The 22,127-nt window shown below is 45.8% G+C and overlaps 1 protein-coding gene across 3 annotated transcripts in view; it reads right to left on the bottom strand.

The window, feature by feature from the left end:
* The window catches only part of NRF1 (nuclear respiratory factor 1), a 111,718-nt gene that overhangs the window by 71,128 nt on the left and 18,463 nt on the right, over positions 1 to 22,127 (bottom strand). For all 3 annotated transcript variants that reach the window (XM_034763863.1, XM_034763864.1, XM_034763866.1), the window contains exons 2-4: positions 14,689 to 14,920; positions 2,185 to 2,299; positions 51 to 177 (exon numbers count right to left, since the gene is read on the bottom strand). In XM_034763863.1, coding sequence (XP_034619754.1) covers positions 51 to 177; positions 2,185 to 2,299; positions 14,689 to 14,911 — 465 coding nt within the window. In that variant the 5' untranslated portion in view covers positions 14,912 to 14,920. The remainder of the gene's footprint in view (positions 1 to 50; positions 178 to 2,184; positions 2,300 to 14,688; positions 14,921 to 22,127) is intronic.

Raw genomic sequence — 22,127 nt, 5'->3', positions numbered from 1 at the left:
AAAGCAAACAACTCATCTTAGATCTTTTTCCCCTTCCCAGGGAGACTTACCACATTCTCCAATGGTGCAGCACCAAACACTTTAAAAACAGGATTGGGTTTGGAGGGGGATATGCAAAGAACAATGGCCTGCTGCCCCACTCGGGTGGTATATTCATCTAGCGTGGCACGCAGCTTCCTGAAACAGGGGAAGAAAACAAGGGGAGAGGGGAGATAAAAGTAAGGGCCATTCCAGCCACTGTCCTTCAGATTACAATCCCTCCTCTCGACCCTGCCCATTCCAAAAGCAGGTGTGAAAGGAAATCCTGGTGAGTAACAGTGACCACACAAGCGTCCCTTTGCTCCCACAGGCCTGCTATATTCCCTTTTGCCAGACTCCAGCTCAGCTATGACGTTTCTACTTTTCACAAAGAAGTATGTTCATGAAAAAGAAAAAAGTAAAGTAGAGAGAGGAAAGAAATGAACATTTCTCTCTCAGCAGTGAAGTGAAGGGCACAGAGGATATGTCACATTAGCTCAAACCACTGGGCCCATCATGTCTGGGATCTTGTCTCCAGCTAAGGTGACGAGATGAGAGGAAGAAAATATCGGGACACATGGGGGTGGGGAGGGGGTGTCTGCCAGCAGAGGAAAAAAAAAGCCGAGTGCTGCCGGTGGAGCAAAAAAAAACAAAAAACAAAAACAGTGCTGCCAGCGGAGCAAAATATCGGTCCCAATTTTATCGGGATGTCTGGTCACCCTATCTCCAGCAGCGACCAACACCCGATGTCAAGAAAACCTCCATGAAGCACTTGACCAATTGGGCAACATTGGAGAGAAATTAATTGTCTGCCGCCTGTGGATGATCAGTTAACAGAGGGAGGAACAAGCTACAGTCATCCACTGGCTAACAGAATATACCGAATTTATAGGTAGAGCACTTTGAAATGTTTTACAGATAAAGAATCCCACAACAATGCTGAATAATTCACTGGTACTTCAATCCTGCACAAACCATAACTGAAGTGTGGTAAGCAAGAAACAGAGACATTGCAACAGCTGGCTAAGGGAAATGTGTATATTCAGCCACCTGTTACATCAGTGAGTCCCTTTGGGATGGTCCTTCCATGGGGAAACACTCATACTTACCACTTCTTTCCTTGTATTAACATTTAAATGATGTGAGAGAATTGACAAGAAAATGGCAGTGACTTTGCTAGAGCGGATCATAGAAAGTTTATATAGGGGAGGAGGAGCAGTTCTCACCACATAAGTTGCCACTTTATGCGACATTAAGGTTATCAATGCAAATGGGCATTTCTGAGCCCCCTTCAGCAGTGGATGTACTGCTGAAAGCTGTCATCATGTGACACCATATAGACACTCCAGTGTCAGAGACATTAGACCAGCTCCCTTCTGGCTCGCACGCTGATTTAAACAGACAAACATTTACTATTTAACTATGTTGACAAAATGGCAAAATTCTTCTGATTGTCAAACTGACAAAATGCATGAAACTGACATGCTTTGCCAGTGTTTTACCCAAGTCATTTGTGCTAGAAAAGGGAAGAAAGAGCTGAAGCCCCTATAATGTGGTTTCACCCAGGACATTTTTATTGAAAATACCCACCGTGTGATGCACTCTGCTATGTGCCACCTCAGCTTTGCTAGAAGAGGGCGTGCAGGGACAAGCGTTAGCTCATTTTCATCTTGCAGAACTATTGGGAGGTCTTATAAGAGGCCTCATTCAATAATACAATAAAGATGCATCCCTCGTGATGGGGGTGAATGGTTTATACCATTCCAGAGCTGGGATATTGCAGCTCCAATGGTTCTCAAGATAATGGTTTAGCAGTAGTTAAGAAGTCAAATGGAAAAAAGCAAGATGGTAATTAGGATGACGTGGACTAAATTTGTGATTAGGCAGGAGTAGAAATAAATCGAGAATACTATCAGAATGGGGACTCCAGTCTCTGCGGCTCACACTACCATATTAAAGCAGAGGACAGCTGCAATCTGATCCGTTTTTGCAAATTAAATGCAGCCCTCAGATTACATGCAAATTGCCAAAGATGCCCCCAGCTGAGCAACACGTGGCCAGTCGCTGATCTCTCAACAACAAATGGGTTTTGGAAAGGCACAAACAGAAATGGACCTGGCTGTTAGCCTGCAGAAGCCACAGACGGCGGCAGTAGAGGGTCCTTACCGTAATAAACGTGTCTGCTGCCTCTTGCGGATGGATGGGTTGGACTCAAACACGTGAGGTCGCTTTCGTTTTTTACCTGTTGCCACGGCGGCAGCTGCTGCCATTCCCACCGGGCCTGGAACCAAACCACAAATGGTGAATCAGCGCACAATCTATTAACTGAACAAGACAGAGAAGTGACCATTATGCCAACTGGAACGGGTTCTGAAGGGCTCTGGTAATACAAATAAATAAATAATGGGGCTTTTACCCTCATCCGGACCAAAGTAACCAGAATGCTTTGCAAAACTGTCACCAAACACTGAAATTTCTTTCCCTGCAGGGATCAGGGCGGTATTTCAAGAAACTCTGTCCAGGTTGGTAGGCCTAAAGTTAGGCATCAGGTGAACATTGCATATTTCATTTCATAGAATTCTCCTACCAATTATATAATTACTATTCAGGATTGTTTGTAGTCTTCCCCCAACTACAAAAATAACGCAAGTGCTGTAGTCAGTGTGGCCACTGGACAATCAAGGTGCCAAAGGAACACTCAAAGAAGACTAGGCCATTGTGGAGAAGCTAAATGCATTCTTTGCATCTGTCTTCACTGCAAAGGATATGGGGGAGATTCCCACACCTGAGCCAATCTTTTTAGGCGACAAACCTGAGGAACTGTCCCAGATTTAAATGTCCCTAGAGGTGATTTGGGGAAAAAAACTGATAAATTAAACAGTAATAAGCAGGGATCCTAGTTTTCCCGTGATACAAAAACAAAATTATCCAATAAAAAGCAAAAGCAAAATCCACGTTTTCCCATGATTAAAATGAAATGCTGAACTTTAGTTTCCCTAGCCACAATATATATAGGTATCAGTTGAACTAGGGCAGGGGTAGGCAACCTATGGCACGCGTGCCAAAGGCGACACGCGAGCTGATTTTCAGTGGCACTCACACTGCCCGGGTCCTAGCCACCGGTCCAGCATTTTAATTTAATTTTAAATCAAGCTTCTTAAACAGTTTAAAAACCTTATTTACTTTACATACAATAGTTTAGTTATATATTATAGACTTATAGAAAGAGACCTTCTAAAAATGTTAAAATGTATTATTGGCACGCGAAACCTTAAATCAGAGTGAATAAATGAAAACTCGGCACACCACTTCTGAAAGGTTGCCTGCCGACCCCTGAACTAGGGTGACCATACATCCTATTTTGGCTGGGACAGTCCCCTTTTTAAGCCCTGTCCTGAATGTCCCAACTTTTTTGGCAAAACTGGGCATTTGTCCTGTTTGCAAATAGGACAAATGCCCAGTTTTGCCCCCCCCCCCAAAAGTGGGATATGCCCCCTACAGGGGCTCAAAGGAATGTTTGGGGTGGGGTGGGGTGGAGGTGATGCCAAGCGCCGGGGCTCAGGCTGTCGGCATTGGTGGCTCGGGCCAGCCCCGCATGGTGTCCCATTTTCAATTTGGGAAATATGATCATCCTAACTTTCAGTAAAATTTAGTTAATATACGTTCTTATTTTTTCACAAAATGTAAAACTAAAGATTCTCTGTAAAAAATGCAAATTCCACGTATTTCCGCGGCAAACAGGTATCTAGGACTCCTGCTAATAAGTCACCAGGACCAGATGATATTCACCCAAGAGTTCTGTCGGAACTTAAATATGAAATTGCAGAACTACTATCTGTGGTACGTAACCTATGGCTTAAATCAACCTCTGTACCAGATGACTGGAGGATAGCTACTGTAATGCCAATTTTTTTAAAAGGCTCCAGACGTGACCCTGGCGATTACAGACCGGTAAGCCTAACTTCAGTACCAGGCAAATTGGTTGGAATATAGTAAATATCAGAATTATCAGACACATCAATGAACACAATATGGTTGGGGAAGAGTCAACATGGCTTTTGTAAAGGGAAATCATGCCTCACCAATCTATTAGAATTCATTGGGGGGTCAACAAGCATGAGGACAATGGTGATCCAGTGGATATAGTGTACTTGGACTTTCAGAAACCCTTTGACAGGGTCCCACACCAAAGCCTCTTAAGCAAAGTAAGCTGTCATGGGATAAGAGCGAAGGCCCTGGCATGGATCAAAAAACCGATGGATGAAAAGATAGAAAACAAAGGGTTAGGATAAATGGTCAGTTTTCAGAATGGAGAGAGGTAAACAGCGGGGTCCCCCAAGGAACTGTACTGGGACCTGTGCTGTTCAACATATTCATAAATGATCTTGAAAAAGGGCTAAACAGGGAGGTGGCAAAGTTCGCCGGCAATACTAAAGAACTCAAGCTAATTAAGTCCAAAGCTGGTCGCAAAGGGTTACAAAAGGATTTCACTCAGCTTGGTGACTGGGCAACAAAATGGCAGCTGAAATTCAATGTAGACAAATGCAAAGTAATGCACATTGGAAAACATAATCCCAACTCTACATACAAAATGATGAGGATTAGCTGTTACTAATCAAGAAAGAGATCTGAGTCATTGTGGATAGTTCTCCGAAAACATCCATTCAATGTGCAATGGCAAACAAAAAGCTAACAGAATGTTGGGAACCATTAGGAAAAGGATGGATAAGACAGAAAATATCATAATGTCACTAAATAAATCCATGGTACGCCCGCAATTTGAATACTGTGTGCAGTCCTGGTTGCCCCAGCTCAGAAAAGATAAATTAGAATTGGAAAAAGTAGAGAGAAGGGGAATAAAAATGACTGAGGTATGGAACAACTTCCATATGAAGAGAAATTAAAAAGACAGTGACTGTTGAGCTGAGAAAAGAGATGACTAAGGGAAGATAGGATAGAAGTCAATAAAACCATGACTGGTGTGGAGAAAGTGAATGGGGAAGTGTTATTTACCCTTCACATAACACAAGAAACAGGGATCGCCTAATGAAATTAATAGGCAGGTTTAAAACAAACAGAAGGAAGTACTTCTTCAAACAATGCACAGTCAACCTGTGGAACTCATTGCCAGGGGATGTTGTGAAGGCTGAAAGTATAACTGGGTTCAAAAAAAGAATGAGATAAATTCATGGAGGATAGATCCATCAGTGGCTATTAGCCAAGACGAGTCAGGGATGCAACCCCATGCTCTGGATGTCCCTAAGTTTCTGACTGGCAGAAGCTGGGACAGGACAACAGGGGATGGATCACTCAATGATTCCCTGTTCTGTTCATTCCCTCTGGGGCACCTGGCACCAGTCACTGTCAGAAGACAGGATACTAAGCTAGATGGACCATCGGTCTGACCCAATAAGGTTATTTTTATGCTCTTAAGAGAATTTAAAAAGAGTAAAACCTAGGAGGATCCCAATAAAAAACCACAGTACTGGAGAACATACACTAGCCAGGAATAATCCTGCACCAGGGCTAGGGAAGAAATGAACTGGTCAACATAAAAGAGATTTTCTATCTAACTTCTACAATTCAAATCCAGGTCATTAGCTTTCTCTGTGACTGAGGAGTTGGCTCAAGGGAGTCATGCCACGTGCACCTGTATTTGGCTGCTGCAAAGTACAATAGAACCTCAGAGTTATGAACACCAGAGTTATGAACTGACTGGTCAACCACACACCTATTTGGGAACCAGAAGTATGCAATCAGGCAGCACCTAGTACAGGACAATGCTGTGTTAAACTACTAAAAAAATAAAGGGAAAGTTTAAAAAAATGATTTGACAAGGTAAGGAAACTGTTTCTGTGCTTGTTTCATTTAAATTAAGATGGTTAAGAGCAGCATTTTTTCTTCTGCATAGTAAAGTTTCAAAGCTGTATTAAGTCAATGTTCAGTTGTAAATGTTTGGAAGAACCAGCATAACGTTTTGTTCAGAGTTGCAAACATTTCAGTTACCAGGTGTTCCTCACTCTGAGGTTGCACTGTACTGAAATGTACGCGAACCCCGCTGACACACGTAAGCTATAATGATCAAGATCCCTTAGGGATTAATGACCCGCTGAGGGAGGGGAAAAGCTTGACGTACAAGCAGTGGCCATTAACGCCAGGAAATGCCCTGCCCTAAGATTATTGCAATTATAAAATGAAAATTAAAAAAAAAAAGAGGTCAGACACAGAATCATAGGACTGGGGGGAACCTCGAGAGGTCTTCTACTCTAGTCCCCTGCACTCATGGCAGGACTAAGTATTCTTGTATGGGTGATGCAGTTGCCACTGTTCTGCACAAGGCTATTGCTAACCTATTTGGCACATCCCTTTAAAATAAACAGCTGCGGAAGCTGCTTTAAGCATTATTGTTGAAAGCATTATGAACAGTAAAAATCTTCTGATGCGGCACCAGCATCACCGCAGGATGGATGTTGCTTTATGCTTTCCAGCTCCGGGCCCTCCACTTGCCAGGCCACAGTAATGCCCCCGTAATAGTGATCTGCAGAGCAACAGGGAAGCACCAAAATGCAGAGTTAAAATTAAAACCTTCATAAGCAAACTTTCAAACCAGATTTCCTGCAGCAAGCAGCTCGCCCTTCTGCATGCTGAACTGAGTGACGGGGCAGTTTTCTCCGTTTTTGTTAATAGTCTGGAGGAATGAGGACAGGGGCTTGGAGTCAGGAAGCCCTGGGCTCTAATTCTGGCTCCATCAATGACTTGCTATTTGACTCTTGAGCAAGTCACAACCTCTGCCCCTCAGTTTCCCCATATGCAAAATGGGGAATCTATTCTAAATTCATTATTACTCTTAATTTCAATACAGAGACAGGGCTGGAGATCAGAAACGCAGCAGCCGTCTTCATAGTCTATCAATTCTTATTGCTAGGCTGCCCTCTGGTGGCCAGTCCTAAAATTTTATAGCATGCACTTAATTAAAACTTCTGCAGAAGATAGGACACTGAGGCCTTGTCTACACTACGAGAGTAGTTCGATTTTACTTAAATCGAATATTTGGAATCGATATTGCAAAGTCGAACGTGTGTGTCCACACTAAGGACAGTAATTCGACTTTGTGAGTCCACACTAACGGGGAAAGCGTCGACATTGGAAGCGGTGCACTGTGGGCAGCTATCCCACAGTTCCCGCAGTCCCCGCTGCCCATTGGAATTCTGGGTCGAGCCACCAATGCCTTCTGGGTAAAAAAATGTGTCGAGGGTGCTTTTGGGTAACTGTCGTCATCCATCCATCACTCACTCCCGCCCTCCCTCCCTCCCTGAAAGCGCCGGCGGGAAATCATTTCGCGCACTTTTCAAGTCATTGACAGCGCGGACGCCACAGCACTGTGAGCATGGAGCCCGCTGCAACCATCGCTGCAGTTGTGGCCGCTCTCAACGCCTCGCAGCTTATCATACAGGTTGCCCTGAGGCAGATGCAGAAAAGTCAGGCGAGGAGGCTACGTCAACGCGGTGATGGCCTGAAGTGTGAGAGTAGCACAGACCTCTCAGAAAGCAGGGGACCCAGCGCCGAGGACATCACGGTGGCAATGGGTCATGTTGATGCCGTGGAACGGCGATTCTGGGCACGGGAAACAAGCACTGAGTGGTGGGACCGCATAGTGCTGCAGGTCTGGGATGAATCACAGTGGCTGCGAAACTTCCGCATGCGGAAGGGAACTTTCCTTGAACTTTGTGAGTTGCTGTCCCCTGCCCTGAAGCGCAATGACACCCGGATGCGACCAGCCCTGACTGTCCATAAGCGAGTGGCCATAGCCCTCTGGAAGCTTGCAACGCCTGACAGCTACCGGTCAGTCGCGAGCCAGTTTGGGGTGGGCAAATCTACCGTGGGGGTTGTTGTGATGCAAGTAGCCAAGGCAATCGTTGATGTACTGCTGCCAAAGGTAGTGACCCTGGGAAACGTGGAGGCGATCATAGATGGCTTCGCAGCGATGGGATTCCCAAACTGCGGTGGGGCCATAGATGGAACTCACATCCCTATCCTGGCACCGGACCACCAGGCCAGCCAGTACATTAACAGAAAGGGCTACTTTTCCATGGTGCTGCAAGCACTGGTGGACCACAGGGGACGTTTTACCAACATCTACGTGGGATGGCCGGGCAAGGTTCATGACGCTCGTGTTTTCAGGAACTCTGGTCTGTTTAGACGGCTGCAGCAAGGTATTTACTTCCCGGACCACAAAATAACTGTTGGGGATGTGCAGATGCCTATAGTCATCCTCGGGGACCCAGCCTACCCGCTAATGCCCTGGCTCATGAAGCCCTATACAGGTGCCCTGGACACTGAAAAAGAACTCTTCAACTACCGGCTGAGCAAGTGCAGAATGGTGGTGGAGTGTGCTTTTGGACGTCTCAAGGGGAGATGGAGAAGCTTGATGACTCGCTGTGATCTCAGCGAAACCAATATCCCCATTGTTATAGCAGCTTGCTGTGTGCTCCACAATCTCTGTGAGAGCAAGGGGGAGACCTTTATGGCGGGGTGGGAGGTTGAGGAAATTAGCCTGGCTGCTGATTACTCACAGCCAGACAGCCGGGCGATTAGAAGAGACCAGCGGGAAGCGCTGTGCATCCGGGAGGCTTTGAAAGCAAAGTTCCTGAGTGAGCAGGGTAACCTGTGACTTTCTAATTTTGTGTACAGAGAAGCCTTCACCCCACTTCCAACACACGTTTCAAAATAAAAATAGTTCTACTTTGTTAAAGCACACCGTTTTCTGTAATACTGTTTTCGCGGGAATTTTTTAAAACTGGGACGCAGACTGTGGTGCGGAGCGGGTGTAGTGTAGTCGCGCGAATGCAGCTTCTAAACTGAAGGACTGACAGGCTCCGGTGCGGTGGGATGGTTCTTTCAACGGAGCCTGTCACCCCTCCTGATAGGGACTGTGTGTATGGGGGTACTATGTGACTTTGTGGCGGGGGGGGACGCTTACAGATCCCCTGCTGTGTGGCTCTGTGATCCTGCCTAAGGACCGCCGCTTCAGATCTCTAACTGCCCTCCCGTGCCACAAAGTCACAGAGCAACCCACCTCCCACCACATAACATGAAAAGAACCTCCCAGACTAACCAGGGTAAGTAGTCACTGCATCACTGCACTATGTATGTGCCCTGCTGCTGTGCCTGCCCCCGACTATGTACCCTGCCAAAGGTGACTGTCCTGTCCAATTACCAACCCCCTTTCCCCCCCTCCTCCAAAAGAACATGATGGAAACAGTAGTTAACAGAAACATATTTTTTATTAACAACTACACAGGGGACTGGGAAGTGAAACTTGGACGGGGGCTTGTGTCAGGCGGGAAGGAAAGAACTTGTCAAACTTTGGGGACTGAGAGCCTTCTGCTGCTCGAGCTCTCTGCAGGGGTGCAGTGAGAGTTAGCAGGGACTCTGCCGCCTCTCCTTCTGTGCACTTTGGGTGAAGGGAGTATGGGACTTGGTGGCGGGGGAGGGCGGTTAGAGATGGACTGCAGCGGGGCTCTGTCCTCCTGCCTCCGTTCCTGCAGAACATCCACAAGGCGCCGGAGCGTGTCCGTTTGCTCCCTCAGTAGTCCAAGCAGGGTTTGAGTCGCCTGCTGGTCTTCCTGACGCCACCTCTCCTCCCGATCCATGTTGGCTTGGTGCATTTGGGACAAGTTCTCCCGCCACTGGGTCTGCTGTGCTGCCTGTGCTCTGGAGCAGGCTATAAGCCACAACAACATCTCCGACCGTGTCACAACCTAGCCTGTCATCACACTCCCAGAGGCTAGGGAGGATTAGGCATAAGAAGAAGGTGAGACAGTCGCAGATGGGGCTGTGGGAATGGGAAAAAGGGAGTGAATTCCTCAGAAAGATAAATGTAGTTGTGAACAAAGAACATAGTCTTTCTCTGTGAACAGGACCATGCACAGCACCTATCACATGCGCACTCAGCACAAGGTCGAATTCTCGGCCTTCGCATTCACTGTCTGTGGTTTTGCAGAGCACTTTTGAGAACCCTGTCAGGACAACGGAATTTCTGTTGCAGGCAGACATGGTAAGCCGTAGATTCGTGGCAGCTTAAAACTTTAATATTAGCAATGGCCTCATTTCACATTGAAATCAATGTCGGTCCCTGCTGCCAGCAATCCGGCAAGCAGGAAGTTTGCTCCTGTCCCACACCCTCGCGGCTGTCCCCGGGAACGATCCCTTTCGGCTGACCCTTTCCCGCCTCCACCGCGTGGCTGCAAACCAGCCAACACTAATAACATTCCCCTACCTCATTCAAAGCAGGTCTTCATGAGCGACATCACCCTCATGAGGATCTCTGAGAGCGACAGACAGAGAATGCTCCGGGAAAGCCTCCAAAGACCAGGGCCGTATGCCGCCATGCTGTGCCAAGCAATGATTCCGGAGTACTTGCTAGTCTCGTGGCGCGGCAACGTGTCCTACTACGGAGGACCCAATAAGGCCGCTCTCCCCAAGAACCTAATGCAGCGGATTTCAAATTACCTGCAGGAGAGCTTCCTTGAGATGTCCCAGGAGGATTTCTGCTCCATCCCCGGACATATAGACCGCATCTTACTGTAGCTGCAGTAGCAGGGACTACACAGTAGAGCGGCTTGGGCAGGACAATCATGCAAAACCGGACATTGCTAGATTTTTTTGAAATACTTGCACTGCCCATGACTGAACCGTTAAGTTATTCAAAGTAATCATGAGAAACCCATTTTTTACATTGTTAATAATCATGTTCTGTTACAAATAAATGTTTAGATGTTTACAACACTTACTGGATGATCCTTCACCAGATTCTGTGTCCGGGGTAACGGCTGGGGAGGGTTGGTAGGGGATCTCTGTAAGGGTGATGAAGAGATCCTGGCTGTCGGGGAAATCAGCGTTGTGAGCGCTGTCGACTGCCTCGTCCTCCTCATCTCCTTCCTCATCTTCCCCGTCCGCTAACATGTCCGAGGATCCGGCCGTGGACACTATCCCATCCTCAGAGTCCACAGTCAGTGGTGGGGTAGTGGTGGCGGCCGCACCGAGGATGGAATGCAGTGCCTCGTAGAAACGGGATGTCTGGGGATGGGATCCGGAGCGTCCGTTTGCCTCTTTGGTCTTCTGGTAGCCTTGCCTCAGCTCCTTGATTTTCACGCGGCACTGCGTTACATCCCGGCTGTATCCTCTCTCTGCCATGTCTTTAGAGATCTTCTCATAGATCTTTGCATTCCGTCTTTTGGATCGCAGCTCGGAAAGCACGGACTCATCGCCCCACACAGCGATGAGATCCAAGACTTCCCGATCAGTCCATGCTGGGGCCCTCTTTCTATTCTGAGCTTGCACTGCCATCAGTGCTGGAGAGCTCTGCATCGTTGCCAGTGCTGCTGAGCTCGCCACGATGTCCAGACAGGAAATGAGATTCAAACTGGCCAGACAGGAAAAGGAATTCAAATTCAAATTTTCCCGGGGCTTTTCCTGTGTGGCTGGTCAGAGCATCCGAGCTCGTACTGCTGTCCAGAGCGTCAACAGAGTGGTGCACTGTGGGATAGCTCCCGGAGCTATTAACGTCGATTTCCATCCACACCTAGCCTAATTCGACATGGCCATGTCGAATTTAGCGCTACTCCCCTCGTCGGGGAGGAGTACAGAAGTCGAATTAAAGAGACCTCTATGTCGAACTAAATACCTTCGCGGTGTGGACGGGTGCAGGGTTAATTCGATGTAACGGCGCTAACTTCGACATAAACGCCTAGTGTAGACCAGGCCTGAGAAACCCAGGACGAAGAATTTGGGGTTTTTTCATTTGTTTGGTTTTGAATTATTGTTACTGTGAACTTGCAGCTTGAGGACACTGAAGGAGAAGTGAGATGTTAGGAGGGATCGAATGGTGACTTTGCTAACCAGAATTAGGAGGTAACGCCATGCACTGGACACAACATTATTTAGTATTTGTACTACTATTTTTTTATTTGTATCATCATAGCACCTTGGAGCCCCAGTCATGGTCCAGGACTCCACAGTGGTAGGTGCTCCAGGATCACCTAGAGGCCTCAACCAGGTCATAGCTCCACTGTGCTAGGCACTGTACAAACATATAGCAAATGACAACCCCTGCCCCAAAGAGCTTACAGTCTAAGGAAAGAATGGAATCCAAAAAGGCCTGGAGGCAGGAACCGGAGAAGGAACAAATGGAGTGCATCAATGCAGAGTAGAAGGATGCTGTAAGGTCTGGGATGTAGGTGAGAGTGGAACTAAACTGTGAATGAAGGAAGTAAGGAGAATATTTGGGAGTAAAAAATAAGGAATTTGGTTTCAGCCACCTCTTAGTCAGCAGTCTCAGTCTGCAATCCCAGAATTGGGCGGTGGTGTGAAAAACACTGTGGTGACACAAAGAATACTGACTTGCAGAGAGGAAGGAACAGGAGGTACAGATGGACCCTGAAGAAACCAGAATCCAGGCCTTTGATTGCCCTTAATGCCTTCTACTAAGAAAAAGGGGTGCTCTCTGCAGAGCTGGTGGTCAATTTTTTGAGGACATTTTCATCAGGAGGGTTTCTCAGGTTCAAATCAGTCAGAGCAGGGACCTTCAAGCTATTGGTGACTCTAGAGTTGGTCGGTTGCATGCTCTCTCTCGTTTTTTCATGAAAGGTCTCAGTTTCATTTCAACACAGAACAAAAACAAATGTCAAAACCTCAAATTTTTCTTTTTTTGCAAAATGGAATTCTTGTTTTTTGGCCAGCCCCAGTGCTCTGTGGCTCCAGGACAAAGAGGGAGGGACGGGGTGCGTGGACAACAACCCTTCTATTTCCTTTTTTGCATTAACTTCCTTTTCAAAATATTACCTGATATGTTGGCAGACCTACAAGACAACTGATGATACCTCCCTTCTCTGCTTCCGAGACATTTTAGCAATCTGGTTACTAACCCAAACCAGATAAATCTCATTTGGGCTGCAAGTTCCACCTTTATTTGAGTTAAAAGGACTTAAGGCTCTCACAGGTCAATGGTGTATATGGGACTGTGACTAGGGTGACCAGACAGCAAATGTGAAAAATTGGGACGGGGGGTGGGGAGTAATAGGCGCCTATACAAGAAAAAGACCCAAAAATCGGGACTGTCCCTATAAAATCGGGACATCTGGTCACCCTAACTGTGACATACATCCATCCTCTCCCAGCTCTGACCATATAAACACTCCCTTGCTTGAGTCCCTTCACTGGCTTTCACTCTCCTTACACATCAAATTCAAGTTAATCGTTCTCCCTTTCAAGGCTCTGCACACCCTCAACTCACCTACATCTCTTCCCCTATTTCTTACTATACCCGTTCTGCTCCCTATACTCAGAGGTCTCCTAGCTGCTCCCTCACGGCTTTCTTTTGTACCGCATCCCAGGCTTTGAGTAGCCTTTTAACAGTTGCCTATTGCCCTCCCACTCCTCATTACAGAAACTCCTGAACAGGCCCCACCTGTTGCTTGAAGCAAGCTAGTTGTAAGGTCTATGCCCCATTGTGTGCTGGGCCTATTCTGTTGTACAATGCTCTGTTCTGCACCTTCTTATCTCTTTAGACCAGGGATCGGCAACCTTCGGCACGCCAGGGTAAGCCCCCGGTGGGCCGGGCCGGTTTGTTTACCTGCCGTGTCTGCAGGTTCGGCCGATCGTGGCTCCCACTGGCCGCGGTTCACCGTTCCAGGCCAATGGGGGCTGCGGGAACGGCGCAGGCTGAGGGATGTGCTGGCTGCGGCTTCTTGCAGCCCCCATTGGCCTGTAGCAGTGAACCGTGGCCAGTGGGAGCCGCGATCGGCCAAACCTGCGGACGCGGCAGGTAAACAAACCGGCCCGGCCCACCGGGGGCTTACCCTGGCGGGCCACGGGCCGCAGATTGCCAATCCCTGTATAGACTGTAAGCTCTTCAGGGCAGGGCCTCAGCGTTCAACACATTTACATTTCATACCACACGGACATACACTTACTGCATGGCACTGCAGGTGATACTAAAAATAATTCAGTCAACATCCACAGCTTCACAGGTTGCCTTTTGTTCAGCAATTGTACGCCAAAGTTTTACTTTGGTATAGAAATGATGTTAGGCCAGTTTGCGATTGGTTATCTGCGGCTATGGTTGAGGCCAATAGGGTTAGGACCAATCCCTGATTTCAAGGACAGGAGGTAGGGGCTTCACCGGAAAGGGCCTGTGACTTTGGAATTTTTTCCTACTTAAAATATGCCCAAGCCCATTAGTGACGAGGCTAAAGATGCGTCAGTTGACATCCTACTCTGGAGTGTGGGGGATTTAGTGGGTTATTGTGGTTAGCATTGTTTATGCCACACTGTTTTATGTGGTGATGGAAGCTGGCTGCCCTTTGAAATTTTCTGCCTCTCCTTTACCTTTCTGTGCAGCAATCAGATACTGCTGGTACTTGCACTTTAACGATAAATATATTTTCCCCAGCTCCACCACACTGCGGATATCAACATGGCGTTACTCAATACAGCAATACTCATTCTGTTGGCATTGCTGGGCCCTGTGATTAAACCTGACGCAATAACCACCCGGCCTGGTTTGGTGAAGAGAGAAGTCAGTCACATTAAACGGCTGCACTCAAGTGCTATTTGCAACCAACGCCTGGGACAGCAGGCGAATAATCACAAGTGCCCAAGTAGGCTTACCTGCAGCAGCCAGGTGGGCAGTGACCTCATCAGCAGCAGTCGAGTTGAGAATATCAGAGTCGTCATAGGAGGTATCCTCAGGAGAAGACGGTGAATCTTCGTCTGCACTCAACATGCTGTGTTCTGTGTATGTGGCCACATGGACCTGCTGCACCTGCTGGGCCACGGCATGGGCCTCAATGGTATCCATGTGTTCCGTTTTGGTCACCCCGTGTCCTTCCATTAATCGCTACTGTTAAGGGAGACAAATCACAGGACAAACATTACTAAACTGATGCAGTGTAATAAAATGGGGTTGACCATCTCTCCTGCCACACTCAGATCACTCCACTCACTGAGAATGGGACAGAAATTATCTTACCCAATGGAAGTTGCCCTTTGATGGTTGCACTGGGAGGCACAGAAGGAACTGGAAATTTAAAACAAGAGGTATAAAAAAACCTTGTTTCCAAACACTGAGGCACTCTGAGAGGATAATCTTTGTGGAGGGAGAAGTCCTCCAGTATCCAATTACCCTTGGTACTGTGACAGCCCCACCCTCCCACACACACACTTCGAGATGTTTGACCAAAGATACAAACGGCCGCCACTAAACTACGTAGAGGTTATTTTTAAACTGAGTTTTCTGTTTAGAGTCCAGGCATCAGGTCAGAATCATTATGGCCGAACACAAAGGTTTCATGAAGTATCCTTGTCTTACATGACTAGCAGTAAACCACTGAACAAAGGAATAAATATGTAGCACTTATATAATGTTGTACATTCTCAGAGAACTTTACAAACATTAACTCATCAACCCTCACACAGTCCCTGAAAAAGCCTGGGGGGGGAGGAGACAGGAGCAAAGAAATGGCCATTTGCAGGTACACATGGAAGCCACATGTTGTGCGTGAATTGTTATACATGGACAGTCAGATTCCTGTCCCTGATCTATCATCACTGAAGGCTTCATGGAAGAAGTGAGTTTTAAAAGGAGTGGTATGAATGAAGAGAGGGCGGTTAACTAGGACACAAGATGTGGAAGATCACTGCAGGCACAAGAGACACAAAGGAAGAAATCAGGAAGATGAGAGTGGAAGGCAGGATCAGATGCATCTGTTAGGGAGGAGGTTCGCATGGAGTGAAGGGAAAGGTGGGAGCAAGAATGTGTGTGGGGTGACGTGGAAAGGACCAGAAGCGATATTTGAGAAAGGGCACGACATGGTCAAAGCTGTGGGAGAACCACATTTTTTGTAGTAGCATTTTAAGCAGACAGACAGAGACAAGAAAAGAGGTAGTTGCAGTAGTCAAAGCAGGAAATAATCAAAGCTCAGATAAGGGATTTAAGCAGGCAGGATGGAACGGAAAAGACTGAAGTGAAAGAGACCGTAAATGAAGAGTCATCTGGATTTAGCAACAGCCTGGACGTTGTTGGGCATAGCAGAAAGATGTCATTCAGTTTCTACCACGTGGTATTTAAGTTGGCGTCAGAACACCCAAGACAAGATGTAAAGTGGCAGGAGAGGTAGATTTGGAAGTAACCAGCTACGCTGTGAACAGAGAAGAGGTTTCAAGGCCTTGTTGAGACTAGGATTTAAGCTATGATGTAGCACACGTTAACTAACACACGCTACTGTGACATGGTGTGTCTCGGACAACCCTCACTGGAAAGTGTCGCAGCTACCATCACATCTTTCAAATAGTACTTCAGGCAAGGTCGTAGATGGTAATTGGTGACCTTCAGAAGAGGGGAAATGAAGAGGATGGAACCAGAGGGCAGCAGATCCAGGACGGCATTTGAGAAGAGGAAGTCGAGGGAGTGGGAATAGGCTCAAGGAGCTTGGAGGTGAAGGGAGGAGCAAGAGATAGGGGAGCAGAAAGGCAAACGGGGTCAAGAGAGAGGACACAGTGCCCACATTTAAACCCCTTTGAGATTTGAGTCACAGGCTGGTTTCGAAAGCCCACAGGTGGCAGCGTTTGCTTTGCTCTGTCATGCAAGCACAAGTGACATTTAAATGAGTCTTACCATCGCCAAAGACAGTTCCATCCCAAAGGACACCGAACATAGGATACAAGCCCTTAAAAATAGTCATGTAAAACTGAAACCGTCTATTCTAAAATCTCTTTCCACATTTCTGACTGTCTAGTAGTAACTTTCTTCAGGAAATATACAATGCATCCCAAGGGCAGGAGACAATTCCTCTAATAGGTTTTTTGCTTTTAAATTATTAAAAAGGAAAAATAATTTAGAGGAACTTATGTGAATCCCAAGGACTTCCATCCCTTGCTTACTACTATAGCAAGTTACAAAGAGTGGATAAGAGAATGCCCCCTGTACTGATGCTGAAGGCTGTATAAATGGATAGTCTGGAGCTTGGTGTTTTGAGGTATGATGTTTCCTGCATAACAGGCGGGACCAGGAAATTGAGAGGAGGTTTGTAATGATCCACATACAAAGTCTGTTGAAGCAACGGCCAAAGGAAAGTGGGAAGAAGGTTGCTAGTGTCGGAGAGTGATATTGGATACAGAGAAGGACCAGTGACTTCCCATAACTTCAGCTGTACATAAGGTGTTTGGAATTTCATAAGGGATCTGGTTAGATCATATGTACATATCCTGGTGTCAGGCCCAGTTAAGGTAACCATGAACGCAATGTTGCCCCCGGAGGTTGCAAGGATATCAGACAGACCAACCTCCCCTGCCCAATAAATTGGCAAATCTAATCAGCAATTTCCTGTCATTTGGGCAGCCTCACATGCTCTTAAAAAAAGAGTCACTATTTCTATGATCCTGATAGGAGAGCCTTGGATCTAATCAGAAGCTATGAAGGCAAAACTCAGGTCACCATTTTAGGTGAGGGAGTGATACCTTATCTATAAGGTTCGGATTTTGACACGGTTATTTTTAGTAAAAGTCATGGACGGGTCGCGATCAACAAACCAAACTTCACAGAAGCCCGTGACCCGCCTGTGACTTACTAAAAAGAATGGGGGGGGGGGAGATGAGAACCCAAGCCCCAGTGCAAGAGGGTGGAGGAAGGGGGTCCAGCACCTGCCACCTGAGGCAGCTGACGGCTCTGGCACCTCAGGCTGCAGGGCCCTTGCCGGCTGACAGCTCCAGCCCCGCCGCCCCAGGGCTGAAGCGGAAAATGTCATGGCGGTCTCTGAAAGCCACGGAACCCATGATTCCGTGACCGAATCTTATCCTTACTTATTTACTAATACAAAAGAAAGGAAGAGGTCTCCAAACGCTGCCGGAAGGGCCTACACGCCACAAGCTACTTAGGGCCAGTTTTCTTTCCATGCACGTTCATGGCAGGTTTCTCCTCCATCCCTTGTTATGATGTACTTATCTGATGTGATTGCACAACCCTTGCTAGGAACCAGTCAACTCTACTACAGGCTCCACATGCACCACCAACTTTATAAAAAACTGGGCGGCCTCAACCAGCTCTTTGTGATGGGCTTTGAGCTCCTGGGGGAGAAGCGGCAGGTAAGTGCCAAGTATTGCTAGGGGGTGGGTTTTAATTAATCAGATGCAATACACAGGGAAGTTTCTAAAGGTTAGGGTGATACTGATTTATATCACAGCTGGTCGGCGAGTCAGACAGTCTAAAAACAGAGACCCTATTTCTGGAGTGGGGTGGGAAGAAGGGTTTGGTCACTGTGGTATCCAAGTGCTTGAGCTGATCACATGGTTCACATGCGTGTTTGTGTCACTTGCCTAGTGTGCAGGAGGCAGGGAGCATGGGCTAGTGGTTAGAACAGAGAAATGGGAACCAGGACTTTTGAGTTTCACGTCTGACTTTGCCTCTGTTTAACCTTCATCAGAACAGAGCAAACCACGCACAACAGAAGTTAGTTACGTCACTTAATGTGCAACTGGAAGTAGCTCAGACGCTCGGGTGATGACAGCAGTATAACAACCTATATGGAATAGAAATCCTTTAACCATCTGATATCAGGCACTCCATCTGTACATGGGAAAACCCGCACCACTCATGCGCTCAGGGAAGATTTACAGTGTGAGAAGCATTTTGAGATCTTTGTCTGAAAGCTGCCAAACAGTATGGGAAATGAGAAAGATTCAGTTGGGACCACAAACATATGTATCTAAAGCAATGTCTACAGGGACTATAGTACCATAGCTATGTGGCATAATCCACTTTGTAGCACAGATGGAGCTTACAGCAAAAGGAAGGGTTCTTCCATTGCTGTAGGATCACCAACTCCCTGAGCGACAGTAGCTACATCTGCATTTATACCAGGGATTTTTCACAGCCCTGAGCGACATAACTAAGTTGACCTAACTTGTAAGTGTAGATCAGGCCAAAGTTGCAGTTTCTAGCTAAAGATACTCTAGAGGAACTCAATCCGACATGATAGCAAAACTGCGACCATAGGAACCACTGCATCAGGCTATACAGATCTATAACTATTACTAAATCACCTTCAAAATCCCTGCCCTACCTGTAATAATCAAAGACCAGTAGAGCAAGATGATGCGACTTCCCAGCTCTGTTTACGAGGCAGATTGTTAAATGAGACCCATCCAGAAATAGCAACAATTCAAATACCCCCAAGGAAAAAAAAACAGAACAAGATGTTGAGAGGACACGGAAGCAAATTGAAAACATCAGCCAGGTCTTCAGATGGAGGAACCTATTTGTCATTGCCCTACTGCAACAAGGAAGGGGAAATTATGAGAAGTAGAGCTGGTCAAAAATTTTTGACTGGAAAAAATAATTTTTTGAAGAAAGATGCAGATTTGGGTTGACCAAAACTTTTCATGCAATTTGTATCGATTTTAGTGAATTGTTTCAGTCCAAAAACAAAACAAAACAAAGAACTCTAAAAAACTGAAAAGGTATAAAACATTTTGTTTCAATATTTTCAAAAAGAAACAGTTAGACTTTGACTCAAGAGGACTTTTCTAAAATTACCTTTAATTCCATTTTAAAAATTAAAAGAAAATAAAGCTCAATATCAAAGGAAAAATTTGGTCTGAAGTGAAACAAAATGTTTCATTCGACCCAACTTGATTTTTTTTTAAATTTTCAGAATTACCAATTAACCAAAAAACAAATTATTTTTACACAGTTCTACTTTAAATGAATAGGCTTGATGGACCCAGCCTTTTCCCGTTCAGTTACTCTGCCTCTCACAGAGGTATCCAGTGGCCTTATTTTATGGAGCAATGCAACATTAAATGTTCTCTTCAGTTTAAAAAAGTTTATCAACTTAGAGTTGACATTAGAGCAGGAATGACCAAACATGACTTTGCAGATCAAAACAGCTCAATGTCACCCTTTAGCGCAGTGACATGGCCTCTGGAGACTAGTAGCTACTGTATACAATGCCCCATTTCATTCCGAATGAAGGCTGTTTGAATCCCAAAGCAATAGTGCACATTGGGAAATGTAGTCTTCAGATATTGCATGTTTAATATTAAAAGATATGGGTGGCTGTAGTCAGCTCCACTTGATACAATTAGATATAATACTCTGGCTCTTTTGGGGTAACGTTTGGACACTTTATTCGACTATGAAATTATAATCACTGCATTTTTGAGACAGTAAATGCATTTATAACTGACATTAGTATTCCTTAGGTAACTACGCAAAGTTACACATAGACATTTGATCTAGTTAATGGTAACGTTCATTCTAGTTTACAGTACACACTCATAGGCCTTTTCTACACAACAAACACTGTGCCAGGATAGCTACATCAGGTGAGCCCCTCTTTTTATGCTGACAAGGAAGAGTTTTTCTGGTGAGATAGTAACATCTTCTCCCCGAATGATGTTAGCTATGCCGATAGCAGCACTCTTCAATTGGCACAGCTGTGTTTACAGTGGGGGTTTTTGCAGGCATAGCTATGTCGGTGAGGCAGTGTGGTATTTTTCCCCGCCACACCTCACCAACAATAACTATGCCAACAAAACACGTAGTGTAGACCTGGTCTTAATCTGGTGTTTCTGAGACAGCCGCAAATAATGACTGGTCGTGTAAGTAGTGGAATCATTCATTAAGAGAACTCTCTCTCATACACACACACACACACACCCAGATGAGACCCACCTACATTTTATAGCAGTTTATGGTTTCTTGCTCTCACTGATAGTCTATTAGATTTTTTGGTTCTTGATTTTTCTTGCCTTTTATTAGGTGCGCATATACATATTTCATATGAGAAACTACTATTCTCTCCAGCTAATAAAGCGGAGTTCACGACTTGCATACGAATGACACCGTTACTGATCTCCTTTGCAAAGTGCTTTGAGATCTACTGATGAAAAGTGCTGTATCAGAGTTGGACATTATTATTATATTTAGGTGACAGAGCTCTTTAAAGCCTATAACGCTGGGTTCCAGAACAATGTGCTTTTCATTTTATTTATTTATTTTTAGGCAAATTCATTCAAGCCAGACAGACAAGTTCTAACAAACTGACTACTAAGGTCATTTGTAGTCTAAGTGAACAGTTTTAAAGAAAATTGACTTTGTTTTACGCAGTTGCTGCTTTTTTCCCCCCTTCTTCTTCTTCTTCTTCTTCTTCAGGGAGGGAGGATATGTTTGTGTTTGGTTTTGTTATTTAATTTCTTCCCCCCAACATCTGCAGCATCTTCTAATCCCACAGATTTTCCCATTTCCCAGCTGTTGGAAATCTTCCACCTCCAACCCAGCAATCGTGAGGATCATGAACACTGTATTTGGATCTTTCAAACCTATTGTGTTATTCTTGTGGAGGGTCCCTTCAGATTAAACCACTCCTAGTGGACAAGCATATTAGACAGAAGTTTCTGCTAGCGACCATCAAACTGCAGTCAGCAAGTTTGTTTCTGTCTCTGCAGTTAAGCAGCTATCTATTTTACAGCCAGGAAGACTAAGGCCATGTCTACATTACCCCTTATGCCTGTGAAACTTATGTCGCCCAGGAAAGAGAAAAAAAAACAACACACCCCTGAGCAACGTAAGTTTCGCAGGCATAAGTGCTCATGTGCACAGCGCTGTGTCGGTGGGAGATGTTCTTCTGCCGACATAGCTACCGCCGCTCATTTAGGTGATTTTATTATGTCGATGGGAAAGCTCTCTCCTGTTGGCATAGAGCGGCTACACAAGTGATCTTACAGTGGCACAGCCGTATCGATACAGCTGCTGCACTGTAAGATCGCTCGTGTAGACATGACCTAACACTACGATGTCTATGAAGACATTTCCTGGTTGTTGTAGCTCAGTCCAAAAGTCTTTGACAAAGTATTTTGACATCCAAAGGCAATTTTTGACCCCCCCCCCCAAAAAAAAAAAAAATTAAAGCCCCTCTCTACACCCTGTGCAGCTGCTTCATATCTTTCTAAATCAGCGGTTTCTTTGATGTAAATTCAACTGCAATCAAATTTGCTATTGACACCAGAACTAGAAAAATAACAAGTCTACAGGAGGACAAAACCAAACTACT

This window comes from Trachemys scripta, chromosome 1 (genome assembly GCF_013100865.1).
Source record: "Trachemys scripta elegans isolate TJP31775 chromosome 1, CAS_Tse_1.0, whole genome shotgun sequence".
NCBI classification, from domain to species: Eukaryota; Metazoa; Chordata; order Testudines; family Emydidae; genus Trachemys; species Trachemys scripta.
The sequence above is the reverse complement of the archived record's forward strand: the minus strand, read 5'-3'. Positions and strand labels throughout refer to the sequence as shown.